General features: G+C 41.8%; 1 protein-coding gene across 3 annotated transcripts in view; it reads left to right on the top strand.

The window, feature by feature from the left end:
- The window catches only part of LOC137272866 (paired mesoderm homeobox protein 2A-like), a 34,048-nt gene extending 19,377 nt beyond the window's left edge, over positions 1 to 14,671 (top strand). Inside the window, exons 2-5 of one of the 3 annotated variants that reach the window (XM_067805274.1) lie at positions 10,859 to 10,903; positions 11,930 to 12,129; positions 12,746 to 12,953; positions 14,085 to 14,671. In XM_067805274.1, coding sequence (XP_067661375.1) covers positions 10,859 to 10,903; positions 11,930 to 12,129; positions 12,746 to 12,953; positions 14,085 to 14,275 — 644 coding nt within the window. In that variant the 3' untranslated portion in view covers positions 14,276 to 14,671. The remainder of the gene's footprint in view (positions 1 to 10,858; positions 10,904 to 11,929; positions 12,130 to 12,745; positions 12,954 to 14,084) is intronic. The other 2 variants (XM_067805273.1, XM_067805275.1) reach the window with 2 other exon arrangements.
- Positions 14,672 to 14,941: the final 270 nt, after the last annotated feature.

Below are 14,941 nucleotides of genomic sequence, written 5' to 3'. Positions count from 1 at the left end.
ATGGTTGTTATCGAATTAGAGCGAGTTGTTTCACAAACGTAGTTAAATTCGAGTCTGTAACGTTCTAACCCGATTAGGATGTTTAGTGGAAGCTAACAAGATTACATCTTGTTTCCTGACTCAAGCTAAGCAGACAACAACAGACTACGTTGCTACAACTACTGCTGCTAGTAATCTTCCTCGTCTACTACTACTACTACTACTACTACTGCTGCTGCTGCTGCTGCTGCTGCTGCTGCTGCTGCTGCTACTGCTGCTGCTACTACTACTACTACTTAATTGTCTGGTCCAGACTCAATTATATAACAGACCGCCGCCATATAGCTGAAATATTGCTAAGTGCGGCGCTAAACAACATACCCAACTACTTCTAGTGCGACTATTGCTTCTTCCTCTTCTACTGCTACTGCTGCTGCTGCTGCTACCACTACTACTACTACTACTACTACTGTTGCTGCTGCTGCTAGTCTTCATCTGTTACAACGATTGCTGCTACTATCACTACTGCTGCTGTGTTTTATTGACATTGGTGCTGCTATACTACATCTGGTAGTTTAACACTTTCTACGTTGTCAACGAGCAAGACTAAATGGTCACAATGTGAAAGATTTAAGGCACTGCCTATAAGACAAACTGTTGTGTATATTGTTACCTTTCCTGAAAGATCTCTTATTCATTCGAACAAATGTTTTCATTGTATACGGATGTGTGAAAAAAATACACATATTTCACGGGCGGTGACGCGCTTACAAGTAAAAACAATCAGTAATGCTTAATAAATCGCTTAATTCTTAAATTGTCAAATATTAAGAAATGACGTCCCGCGGGTAAAATAACGCACAGATGTGAGTGTGAAAACAGATCGGACACAGCGTCGCTCATGAATTCATGCCCCCCAATTAATTCCCCCTCCACCCTACCCTCTTGCCTCTGACGTTCAGGACCGAAGTGGATTCCGCCTGCCTTCGTGACGCGCACGTCGCCGCCACGCGTTCAACCCTGTATCACGTGACACCGACAAATTATGTCACGGGGGAATAGGTTTAATTTGTCCCCACTTGATATGGGTGTACAGTACGGCGCAACAACAGTATCATTGCTACATGGTCACGTGACCGGTGTGTTAAGCAAGTTTGATTAATCCTGGCTGTTCCGCCCTCTGCAACCACGCCCCGCCATATCATTGCCTTGGGGGAGGCGGCGCGCGGAGGGGGGTAAATTGCACAGCGGAGCACAAGCCGTGCGCGGTCTTTGGGCTGGCGCTTGTAATTGATGAAATAGTAATTTGAATTCATTAACATTGAGAAACGAATTTTCTACCGTTATGCCGCTGTCGACTAGCGAGATGACGAATAACGCTGTACAACATGATGTAGTGTGCCTTGAAGAAAAAAAAAATAGGAAAGGAAAAAATCAAGGCGGTAGAAAACCATTTTAAAGGAAGGATCACGATAATGAGTCAGTCGGTATTCTCGCGACCGGGGCCTAATTACACATAATGATACATTGTACAAAAAACATAACATTTCTTTTTGAGAGAAAAAGAAACATAACGGGGTAAACAGAAACCGATTCTTGTTCCATCAATGTACAAATAACAGGTAGTATAAAGCATTATCAAAGTGCTTTGATTATATATTTTATAGCAGTATATAAGCAATATCGTTTTAACGTGTTTTCTTATTCCATCAATGTACAAAAAACCGAATGTTTACAGCGTTACCGACGAGCTAAGATTTTTTATTTTATAACAGTATCGTTTTTACGTGTTTTCTTATTCTATCAGTGTACAAAATAGACGTAGTTTACAGCCCTATCAATGCGCTTAGAATTTTTATTTTATAACAGTATCGTTTTTGCGTGTTATCTTATTCCACCAGTGTACAAAATAGTTTACAGCGTTATCAAAATGCTTTGATTTTTTTATTTTATAGCATTATATAAGCAGTGTCTTTTTTACGTTTTATCTTATTGCAGCAATGCGCAAATAGGTGAAAGTTTACAGCATTATCAAAATCATTTGAATTTTTATTCCATAACATTATCTATGAGCAATGTTGCATTTACCAAATTCTTAATATTTTTATTTGCAACAATATTTTTGGCATCGTCGCGACAGCAATAGATTTTAGCATACTTTGTTTTATCTAAATCTGGCAATGATGCAATCTTTCACAGTCTCATGTTGTATTCCTTGTCCCAGAAATACAGATCCACCGGTTTGAAAAAAGAACAGCACAAGAACAAAATATCCCCTGTAGAGTAAGCTGTTGACGTGGACATAGATTTCCCCTCTGAATGGAAACCCGGGATTAATTATTTTTCGTAAGAAGACAACATGGCCCGCAAACATCGTCCGTTGATTGAAATCTGTTTTGGTCATGACAAGAGGAAATTGTATTTCTTTGGGCTCCCGTTCACTCAAATTGTTTCTAGGACTACTGTGGAGACTATTGGTTGTATGTAGGGCTTTTCGCAGTTAAACAAGAACAATACAAAATGAATCTGTTTATTTTTTGCTCATTATTTTTTACTGTATTATTAATAAATTCACTGTTTGTAAAATGAAAAATATATACCCCATGATACTTGAGATCACCACCATCTCTAGTGGTTGCTGGGAAACGGCAGTGGCAAAGACATAGCGTCATTTTATCAACGGGGTACTTTGGAACTGAATGATATGGTTTTCTTTGAAGTATCGAACCTTTCAACAACTTACGCACGTCGGTATCCATAGATAGCAGCATTCGCCTGTGAAATAGCCTTCACGGCCGCGAGAAACACACTAGAACACCTCTTGTGCCTTTCCTTGTTCATGGTGTACATTTCATACCGCAGGGCTACCTGGGTATACCCTTGAACATAACCTGCACGAATCTATTATGTCTTGTTTATATCCCAGTTGAAATGAAGTGCACGCACGAAATAAACTCCACTTTTCATTCAAAACGCAAATGATTCCATTTAGATATTTATAAGATATAAAATATTTCTATCTATATTTAAAAATGTTTTAAGCATGCTGTTCACCAAACGAAATCATCAACAGCAAAATCTTCATTCGTTTAACTGTTTTAAAATATTTTTTTTTATCCTATTTCTTGTTTTTGGTAAGTAACATTTTCGCTGCATTGTTTCAGCTTGTCCAATCATACAAGTGTAACTATTTCAACTTCGACCTGGCATATCATTGTGACCGCCCACTTTGAACGTCAGATATATTTTTGTTTCGATATTTTTAAATACCATACAAGAGCAGTTAGTGTCATAACTCGATCCAGACGACACTATCTGCATGCAAAATCGCAAAGAATTAAAATTTTGCATGAGTTGTGACTTGTTTCGCTTCGCCAGATTTTTTGGCTTCTACCTTAGGTGAACGTGCCATAAATATTTTACGCACATGACAAATTAAAGGAAACAAAATACACATATATATATTTAGTGATAACTTATTTTCGTTATTTGTGTAAGTACTAAGACTATATAAGATTATTATAATTATAGTCCATCCCATATACATACATGCTCAAAGCGTTTAGATATACAAATGATGAAAAAAAATTAAGGACAGGACCCTGGAATACGTTTTGATGCAACGGTTATTAGATTGCAAACGAAATTTATGTCACAGGACATTTTTCGACCCCAAATGTTGCATAAATCAGAGCACTGGTGAAATAGGAAGCGATATCTATGATGATGTGATTAGATTAGTGGCCGGTAAGAGAAGCATGTATACACGGATGTGCAAACGAGTAGAACTGCAATTATAGCCACGGTGAAATAGATATCTCAATGAGCTGAATGAGATAATGTGTCGCCAGGGGGTTGGAGTAGATTTTGATTACCTAGGCCGCTTTGTTCCCATTAGTATAGAAATGATGGACAGGTGCGTGTATGTGTTGCGGTGAAAGGGAAGGGGAGGGGGTGGTGGTGGTGGGGACGACCCAGTGATTTAACCACACGTAACGGTGAAAAGGGCCAGGTATGATATTGTTGTTGACGGATGGGGTGGGGAGGACGGGGATGTTTCCTGGGTAAATGAGACTTTTAGACAAGTGGTCAGACCAGGTCAGTGTTTGATGACTTGTGGGTGGACTGAAGCCGGAGTTGGAAGAGCAGATGGGTGTTAGGGTGACAGGTGTTACATACAGTCCACTGAACAGGATAAGCGAAGTCGTGTAATATTATTTAACAGTTGTGCAAACGGGTTTGGAGTTGGTTTGGTTCGTAAAGACAGTGTCAGTAAGTTAAGGCATGTTTTGAAGCATTTCAGTAAGTGTGAGATTTCAAAACTTGACAAAAACTTGCTAAAGCTAAAACATTAAACAAAATGTACTCGCAATCCCAAGGGAGTCATAATTTGTATGCTTAGGCATTGGTGAGGTTTGAAATTCAGGTTAGGAGTCATTATAACTCGTCGACATACGCGGTCATTCTTGTGGGCAGTGCGAAAGTGGTCAGCTGTCAACTTCAGAGGAATGAAACACTAAATGTCAAGGTTACTATAATAGGACAGTAATGTTTCTCAAGTTATTTCTGTTTATGTGACTGATTACATTACTGATAATAAAGTATAGTCTCTGGGGCTGGCCAAATCCTTTCTAATCACCATTTCAACTAATGTGGATCTGATGACAGACTGAGAAGACAACGCCGGAAGTGACGTTGATGGCTTTGCGAACCAGCTCCATCGGTGATTCAGCGTAAACAAACACAGCAAATTGCGAAATAGTGTCTCTTCCCATATCTCCATCCCTCTTGTAATCAGGGTTGTCTGGTTCCATAACGCACAGGATACTCCTAGTTTAAATACCCGGATGGATGGGTCTGCCAGGTTTACAATCGCGGATAGCAAATTGAATTGGGGTCTGCAACCTTGTCTCCCTCGCTCAAACACCGACTCATGCTGGTTGATCCAGGGTGTTGGTTTTCATTTAATTGTGCTTGATTCTGGTGCTAAAGAGGTGACGATGTTCAATATACGCGTGAGTCAAATGTGATCAGCATCGATTCCGGATTAAACCAAATTCCGATTTTAAATCATTCTCAACTGAGAGCGCCCCCTAGCGTCAGGCGCTTTGATATAGAGGGCTCTGTGATCGCCTGTGTAGATCGTAATTTATTTCCCCGGTCGCCCAAACAGCTTGATTGTATTAGTGCGAATATCAACCAGGACGATTCTGATAGATTAGGTGTCATCCCGTTTGGCGAATAATTGGAAATTTATTTAATCAAAACTTAGTCCGCCATTGTTAGAGGAGTTTTAAGGTTGAGGGAAGGGGAACAAGTGCCCGTTTAATTTTCTCCCTCAATCTCAGAAGAGTTCCATGTAGGCTTGCTTCTGCGAACAATTACACGCATTTTATATTGAAAACCTCTCCAACCTAATCTTATTACTAGAATATAAAACTAATATCAATATGTGAAACCCAATTTGCGTCACAAGCGCTGATTCGAGCCTTTTCTTAACAGAATTAGCCGCAGCCCCGCGGGACTTGGCGCTGAAATATTGTACTTTTATGCAATAAACCGTCTGTAGAATAATCAGCATTGAGAGCACAGCCTGATAAAAGCTAACCCGCCCATCAAGATAAATTTTTCTTGAACGAGATCCCATGAGGCCTGATCGAAATCAGCCGGGGATAACTCCGACTCTGACGTCACAGTGTCCTATATCACGTGACTACCCAGGTCTGCGTTCTCCACCGCCATCGTCCAATTTGGAAAATGAAGCAATACCTGTTTAACAAAACACGAAAAAAACCTCGAAACAAATATACATTTGGCGCTTTGTCCCATTTCATGTAGCAAGGGAGCCGAACACAATTTTCTTTCGGCATAATTCGTCTTCACTTTATACCTCATGGTCACAGGTGTGGGGATGAATATTTAATGCAGTTCGTTACAAATGGTGCTATTTTTAGGGAGCAAACGTATATCGCTTGTTTGGCGTCTTGATTAAAGTGTGGCGAGCATAATTACAAAGGGTTTCACACTGGGCAATTACATGTCTATGTAGGGTTCCTTGTTGTGGTTCTCAGTGCATGTATCAAACGAGTTGGTCTCACATGCTGTCCTCGTCACCCTGCGACACGGTGGTTTCAAGGATACACGGCGCCGGCGTAATTAAACACGTTGATGGGTCACTTCCGTCAAGCAGAACCTTTGTCGGCTACGTGGAGCCCGTTGACTTCATGTACCTAATTCTGGATCAAAACTGTTTCCATTTTCAATTACGGTTAACGGTTTGTTGTGCAATATTTATTTTATTAGGCACTTTTATCAAATTTATACCATTAAAAAGGGATTGCAAAATTCGTCCCGCCTCGTAGCCGCTTGTCTCATCTAATAAAGCATCCACATTGAAGCCTAGGGACACGTGGCGTGCTCGGTGAACAAGAATCACAGTCCTTTATCGGGTTTGGCTCTTTTATATGTGACTCTCCGATGTTGTTACGATGACTGCGTACGTTGCGTTCAAATACATCCAGACACGCGTCCCGCGGACAAAGGTCATTCCGCTGCAACATCAAGGGGCGCGCGGTGTCTTGTGGGAACCGCGCAGCCATCTTGCTTTCGTGACAGACCAGCAGTTTCTATCTAACTGTCACTAATTACTATCTCCGACAGTCATTGTAATGCTCTGATCTCGATAGTGAACGTTAAATGGCAAGTCCAGGACAGGAATGCTCACGCAACGGTTCCGGATAGTTGGTCAAGCGATAACTGTGAGGAGCGTAATTACGAAGGGTGTGCATGTCGTAACGAAATCATCCAAGATACGATCAGTGCGCAGCACCGGACCAGCAAAGGGACTCGCTCCTAGACGTATCAGCATTGCGATGAAGAAGACCAGATGCCCGATTCAGCTTATCTAATTTTGCCGGGGTCGACAAATCATTCCATTTCTCCAATTTTGATCCCACAAATAAAGAGAAACAGACTCTGTAGAGGGAATTGATTTGATAAACGCACGATAAATAAATAACCCGGATTGGTGAACGTTATCGATTCGGTTGTGAGTGATAGCCACCGAGGAGGCCGTTCTTCTGGAGTCTCTGTGGAATAATGGCCTGCCTCTGCTTGCGGCGAAGACTACCATCCCTCAAACTGACCCTAATCGAACGTGACAGAGACCGAAAGTAAACATGCGCTAGTTACGAGATGTAAGCAGGGACTGACGACAACAAAGTCTGCCCAATTAGCCAACAGTCAGCTAGCAAAAATGAAAGCAAAATTTTGTCATATATTTGGTATTGGAATTGACGTTAAAGAACATATATCCATAATATTATTGGGTTTTCTCGCCAGCAGGGTCTGCTTTGCAGATGTAGATGCTACTGACAAGTACACAAATAGTTTTACAGAGATAAACGTTATTTTCTGACCGAGTGTTATCCACGCCATTTTCTCTCTGTGATCGAGAAGCGGACTCTGTCTAAAGCCCGTTTGTGAATCTGTTACTGTTATAGCTTTTTTCAAAATGCGAATATATTTTTTCACTTTGCTGCATATTTGCCACTTGATCCGAAACGTATGTTAATATAAAAGAAAAAATGCCCAATGTTTTTAGCCCAATTACGGCCTACTTAGAGCTTAAATTTTATCTTTGTGTGTCCTTTTTCCAAAATGTTGGTTCCAGACGGTGACCTGCAGATTGCCTTTCGCCTTTTTGCCTCTATTTCCAACAACATAATGAATATTTACGGAACGAGTTCAGACTTAAAATATGCGAAATGTCGAATATGGACACTCACTTCTTGCTAGGTTCCTAGATTGCCGTTTGCAGTGCAGATTCCTTGCTTGTTCAGTTCCATCTTGTGGATAACAGGGCGCATTTTAAGGCAAAATAATGGTGCTAGCCAGTTCAATCATGAATATTCATCCCCTGAAACTTAAATCCATTTATTTAAAGTGGACACGTACACGTATTTACATGGGTTATTCGGGTCCACTTGGCAATACAAGTAGTCGCTATGATTTGCTTTAATCCTGCTGGAACCTGTCAGTTGCGCTGCTGTGTATCCCATTATACTGGCATATGAGCTGTGATTAATATCCCAGTCTGTGTTCATTGCTTGCTTACTTTGTTATGGCACTTCTTGTGACAGCCTTCTTCGACGTACTTCATTTTAGTCTTTGATGTGACAGGTTTTGTCGAAAATATTCTATATCAGTTTTAGAGACGTCATAAATATTTCAAGTGCAATAGCGAAAGTCACTCGCACGTGTTTTTTCGTCAGATGTTTTTGAGTTCCTCTGACCTGCCTAAATCTTGGCATTGATCACTACTCATCTCAAGGTTTCATTTTTCAACAAAAGCTAACCTAACCTAGTCATCCCGATTGCCCATTTTGATCAAAGCAATAACAAATCTCAGCTATTTCGATTCAAGTCTCGATCCGAGTAATATCCAGGCTTAGTCTTTCGTGTGCCAACTTTGAATCAAGTAGTTCCCAAACACAGCAATCTCTACCCATGGCTCGATGAGGGTAAAGTTCAACCGTAGTCTTTTAACCATCTACTTTAATCCATGCCATGCCCAACCACAGCAGTCTCTACCCAAGGCTCGATGAGGGTAAAGTTCAACCGTAGTCTTTTAACCGTCTACTTTAATCCATGCCATGCCCAAACACAGCAATCTCTACCCAAGGCTCGATGAGGGTAAAGTTCAACCGTAGTCTTTTAACCATCTACTTTAATCCATGCCATGCCCAACCACAGCAATCTCTACCCATGGCTCGATGAGGGTAAAGTTCAACCGTAGTCTTTTAACCATCTACTTTAATCCATGCCATGCCCAACCACAGCAATCTCTACCCAAGGCTCGATGAGGGTAAAGTTCAACCGTAGTCTTTTAACCGTCTACTTTAATCCATGCCATGCCCAACCACAGCAATCTCTACCCAAGGCTCGATGAGGGTAAAGTTCAACCGTAGTCTTTTAACCATCTACTTTAATCCATGCCATGCCCAACCACAGCAATCTCTACCCAAGGCTCGATGAGGGTAAAGTTCAACCGTAGTCTTTTAACCGTCTACTTTGATCCATGTCATGCCCAACCACAGCAATCTCGATCCGCACCTCGGTCTGAGTAACACCCAACCCTGGTCTTTCAGATGCTCACTTTGATTCAAGTTACACTACCTCAGCCAGGGGCGGTGGGGTAGCCTAGTGGATAAAGCGTTCGCTCGTCACGCCGAAGTCCCGGGTTCGATTCTGGTGTCCTCCGCCGTGATATCGCTGGAATATTGCTAAAAGCGGCGTAAAACTAAACTCACTCACTCACTCACTCACCTCAGCCATGTCGACTCATGCCTCAACCAAAGTAATGTCATCAGCATCGAAACATCAGGCACTTCGCTTGTTCTCAAGCAATTTCTGTCCCGTCGAATTTGCCAGGTATTGCTATGGTACCGCTCACCACGAATGTTCAAGGCACTGGTCTAACTCATTCCCACCTGTTCAAGGCACCATCCCGACTCATTAAACGTGGTCAAGGCTCGTAAACGCCACATCTTTACCTGTTAGAGGCTCTAGCCAGATCCACAAGCCAGTCTTTCAATATTTCAACAGCACTACCCAATAATAATCATGATGGAACTGTTTTGAGGACGACGTCCACGAGGTTAATCCTGCTACTCTGTACAGCACCTAGACCCATACTGCTAATGGTTGTCATTCATTAGCGTATTTTTTAAAACCTGTTATTATAATCCTTCATCTGAAATGGTTTGGTCACCATATTTTCTCATTTTTAAAACCAGCTTTCATCTATTTTCTTCCATAGTAATGGAATATGCTCTTTGCTTCTGTTCGTATTGAGAGGGTTTATCTCTTCAAATAAACACTTCGTTTAGAAATATTTCTAATATGTAAGTGATGAATTTTATATTTGCATGTTTAATGTTGGCTTTAAATACATACTTTATATTTAAATCAAATTATAACTACCCCTTAAAATGCAGACGTCAAAGTTTTGTGTCAGTGGGGAAAATGATTAGAATGTATAATTTGCCCAGTGACAAAAGTGTAAATGCGGCCCTTGAGAGGTATGTAGAAGATGGTATTTCAAGTATAAGACCTCGAGCTCAGTATACAATAAAGAAGACGCTGACATGCATAATATAGTCTTTAACAAGTTTGTTACTGCTGGGGAGAATATTTTCTCTGACAAATAACATGTTAACAGAATGAGTCCCAAATTGTATCCAACCCACCCACTCCCATCCTATTAAAATGAAATCGATGCTTCCTTACCATACAGAGTTTTATCATTTTAAGGGGATAATATCTGGGTTTCCCCAGTCGTTATTGTAAAACTCAGTTTTACACCATGAAACCCTGTTCTTTACGTACCTCAACAAAACTGCTAGGTTTTCTAACTGTCCGCAAGTGGCGAATAAACTGACTAGGTTGGGCAGGTTTGGTGATAACGATGATTGAATGTCATCGCGCAATAACGACATGGATCGTTGTTTGTAATGTCAACCACTAGTTTGTGTGTCTCGGACTTTAAAAATACAAGCCATGCATTACTGGCAAAATATTGCTTTACGTGGCTAAACAATAGGCCCAAAAGGCAACATTCGAAAACAACGCTATCACTTGCATTCTATTAGCACGGGAGACAACCCGAGCCTAAGCAAGTGGTCGCTTTTCGCACGAGCTGATAACAGTTCAATTTTCCTGCTAAAACATAAACGGGGGTTCTAAAAAGTGTCGTTCCGTTTTGGAATGCTTAAAGTTAATATCTGCAGGCGTTTTCACCCACACTCAAAATTACCATTGTTGCTTTAGTCACATGCCTCATGCCGTCGGTCGCTGACCTTTGACCTTGTACTTTCAGGAATTTTTGGCCAGGGTGAGCAGGCACGCGCTGGACATATCCGAGGTGAATAACATCGTTTATCTCCCCTCTCTGCCCCTGTTATCCTCTCCCCGTCTTGACCCCTCCCAGTTGTCGCCACTTCGGATGTACTCTTTACCAATCTGTTGGAGAACTTTCACCCTTTTGTGTTGTCATATTCTCATTTCATATACGTACGCTATCTGTCTGGATCAACGGGTTGTTCCTTAGCAGCCCACACAGTTGCATGCTCTATTCACTGGAAACATTATTGTGTGCCTGCATCCCTGTAGCACAACATAACCAATCTCTTTGTTACACCAGCAGAGCAGTAGATTGTTAGAACCGTTTGGTTTTCCTTAATTCACATGGACTTTACAAAGCACTATCTTTATGAACATAAGGGAGCTGTTTCCATTTTAGCTTCGGTATCACGGATCAGGAGATAAACTGTGCCTTATGAAAGCCATATATGGCCTTACGTCTATATTTCGCCGTCATGTGCCCTGGGTATTCAGATAAATATTCCATCAATGTACTGTTCATGTATATGATATCAGTGTGTATACTTAACCATGTATACACCCGTATACAATTATCAAATTAAAATGTTTAAATCATGAAATATCTCTTGTAAACCTCGTCAGGCTACATTGTAGCCTTGAGTTAGTAAGGTAAAGTAATAAGTAAAGTAATGTTTGTGAAAACAAATCCAAGTACTTCAACACTGGAAGCATTATTTAAGTTCGAAATACCCCTTTAAAATGATGAGTTTATTCATCAGAACTGCTCGAGTTGGTTTGTTTACTTGTACAGAAACGATCCCACTGAGTTCCTTTGCCGTGGTTACGTCATGTCCGGTGTGAAACAATTTGCCATAATGTCAGAACACATAGTAGGAGTCATAAATGCTTTCTAAATACGTATCGCTGACATATTAGTATGTTATCACTACGACGTTAGGTCTTCAATATGACGTCGACTGTCTACGTCGATTGTTGATACATTATCTACAATGATCGTGCATACATGATTTTGCATGTATTCAGACGTGTGGCATTTGGTCTGCAGGTCTGCCCTATAAGATGTACCAGCATGCGCACGAGAGTTCCGTGAACCCTGAGAAGAGGAAACAGCGACGCATCAGGACAACCTTCACCTCTGCACAACTCAAGGAACTGGAGAAGGCGTTCGCCGAAACTCACTATCCGGATATCTATACCCGGGAGGAGATCGCCATGAAGACAGACCTGACGGAGGCTAGGGTCCAGGTGGGTAGAGACTGTGGAGTGACGACACATGTACAGAGAGGCAGGGGGCCTTATGGATGCCTTGATCGGGGGACGGGGGAGGAGGCGGGGAGAGACGTGTGTGTGAGAGTTTGGGTCGTGGGCACACGCTCAAAGACAGAGAGCATTTTTGGTGTACTTATGTATTATTGTGAGGTGAGGACACGTTTGCGCAGAGGTACCTTACTGAAGCCCACACTGGGTAGAGCAGTGAGGCAGCCTAGTGGTTAAAGCGCAGGCTCGTCAGGCCGAAGACCCGGGTTCGATTCTCCACATGGGTACAATGGGTAGCAATATTCCAGCTAAATGGTGGCTGTGTGCAGCCCATGCTTGTCGTAATTGGCGTTTGACGGTATCGTATGGTCAGACTCGCTGGCCTGTTTGATGATGTCATCGAATCGCCACTTTATTATGTTAGTAAGTAGAGTATCTGACAAACTCGATAATTCAGAGACCGTCGTCATATAGCTGAAACATTGCTGAACGTGACGTTAAACAACCAACCAACCAACCAACCAGCAAACAAACACGACAAATCGCCTAAAGATAGACTTTGTTTGAGACGCGTCGTTGATGACGTTTCCTTGTTTGTTCACAGGTGTGGTTCCAGAACCGCCGTGCGAAGTTCCGGAAGATGGAGCGAATGAAGCAACAGCAGCAGTCGTCACAACAGCAGAACAGCAACTCCAGTAATAAAGACGCCAACAACAGCAACAACTCAAATAACAACAATAACAATAACAACAACAATAACAACATCAATAAAGACAAACCCAAGTCAATGGAAGAACCAACGAACCAATCAGGTACAGCAATGCCCCCTCTGCAAATGATTTATGGGAATGGTTAAAACGGTCTGTTGCAGATGATCCAGATTCAGTCCCGTCCAAATGTTTACAGTTGATGTTCATTCTTGTCGTGATGTCCACTTAAGTCCACTCACAATATATTTCGTTTCGGATGTTAGTAATAGCCCAAAACAGCTCATGCAGCCACGTAAATAAACCCCTTACGAAGATCGGGGTTGGTTGTGGTCTGCAGTGATCCTGCCTTGTCTTAAGAGCAAATTTACGGAATCGGGTGCTTAGGCTTGTTGACTTAATTGATGTCATTGTATCCTACTGCGTTGATCGATGCTCATAACATCACTCTCCATTATTTACAAACTGTCGTCATTTAGATGGAATAGTGCTGAGTCCGGTGTTAAACAAGCAGCAAAGAAACAACGAACCAAACAAACATTTCCAGATATATTTCGGGTCCGGGGGTTGTGGGTTTCTATATCATCACAACATTGCATCGGGTGGACATGAATAGGCTCAGGACGATGTCAAAGGAAACGTTTTTTGAAAACCGGGAAATATAGATCCCCTGTATCGTATACTTGTCTGGACGACAATGAAGAAGACAAGCTATGGCTTTGCCTTTGCCGATTATTTTTCATTGTACTCAACTGGTTGGTCAACACGCTTCAAAAGCCATTGTAATATTTCTAGAAAGCTGAACAGCGTTAAGCAGCATTCCCTAAAGTATGCTTCAACGTACAGACACATAAATAGACATCGGTGACACACAACCTTCAGAATGCCTTCCCTGCAGATGTGGGCGGGTGCCTTCTGATTTGAAACGTTTGGAAACACGTCATGCAATATTAGACATGTGAGATAGACTGTCTACCAAAGTGACATTTGTTATAACACTTGGGGTGCTGGGACATCTGCTAGATAGGTTGAAAGTGTCTGTCACAATATTTCAAATATTCTACAATCTCAAGAGGTGGCTTTTGATTGGCACCAAAAGCCATAAATTAATTTCCGTTGTCGTAGCCAAAGACAAATGTGTAGAAAATGTCAAATGTCAAAATTGTTGATGACATTTATGACATCGGTGATATGCACGTGGCACCTGACTAACCTCCTTTTTCGCTTCCCTTCCAGGAAAGGTCCAGTCTGACAGCACAAAATGGTCGAGTCCACCTCCAGCCCCAAGCAAGGCAACACCGGGACACCAGACACCCCCATCGCTTCATGGACCCTACTCCAGCGTGTTAAGCAACTCTGGCTCAGATTACAACCCCGCTACCTCATTGGATAAAAATCCGCCACTTACAGCCGGAATGTTGTTTTAATGGCAACATTTTGTGGACTATTCAAACTGCGATGACGTCATTTGTGACGTCATATAACACAGAGTAATACTGGGCCTATGGTCACAGAAAAAAGCCAAACAGAGACTCCATGATTTGGCGCAGTTTTGAAGATGTGACCTTGACCTCTACTCTGAAGATGCCGGAAGTTGTTCGATCTCCGGACAAAGCCGGATCTCAAAAGGCAAAACGGTTGGGATGGCCTGGTATGGAATGTTGGCGTGTAGAGATGTACATACCAACAGCAGCAGCTCGGCGTGGAGCTAACTCTTATAGTGTACATAGCTGCTAGCTGTGGTGATCTGTCGTCCAACATAGAGTAGGTTCTCACAGTACATGTATTGTCATTTATGTGCCATTAAAAAATTGTCATCTTTCTGTATTGCAGTTTACTTCAGCTTAAAATGAAGCTTTACGTATGTCCAGCATTGACTAAATATTTAAATATACGATTATGGAATAGTTCCAGCATGATTATCCAGTTTACAAAAATCAGCCACTGGCGTCTTAAACGATGAATGTACTTCAGGTCTGACACAAATGTGCCACGCGTTATGTACGGTAGATCAAAGAGCACTTCAGTTGTCTTTTTGACATGTTGTAGGATACACAAGAAACTTGTCAGCTCCTTAAGGCCGAAAATGTGAA

Source organism: Haliotis asinina, chromosome 2, assembly GCF_037392515.1.
Source record: "Haliotis asinina isolate JCU_RB_2024 chromosome 2, JCU_Hal_asi_v2, whole genome shotgun sequence".
NCBI classification, from domain to species: domain Eukaryota; kingdom Metazoa; phylum Mollusca; class Gastropoda; order Lepetellida; family Haliotidae; genus Haliotis; species Haliotis asinina.
This window is presented reverse-complemented; position numbering and strand designations above follow the sequence as displayed.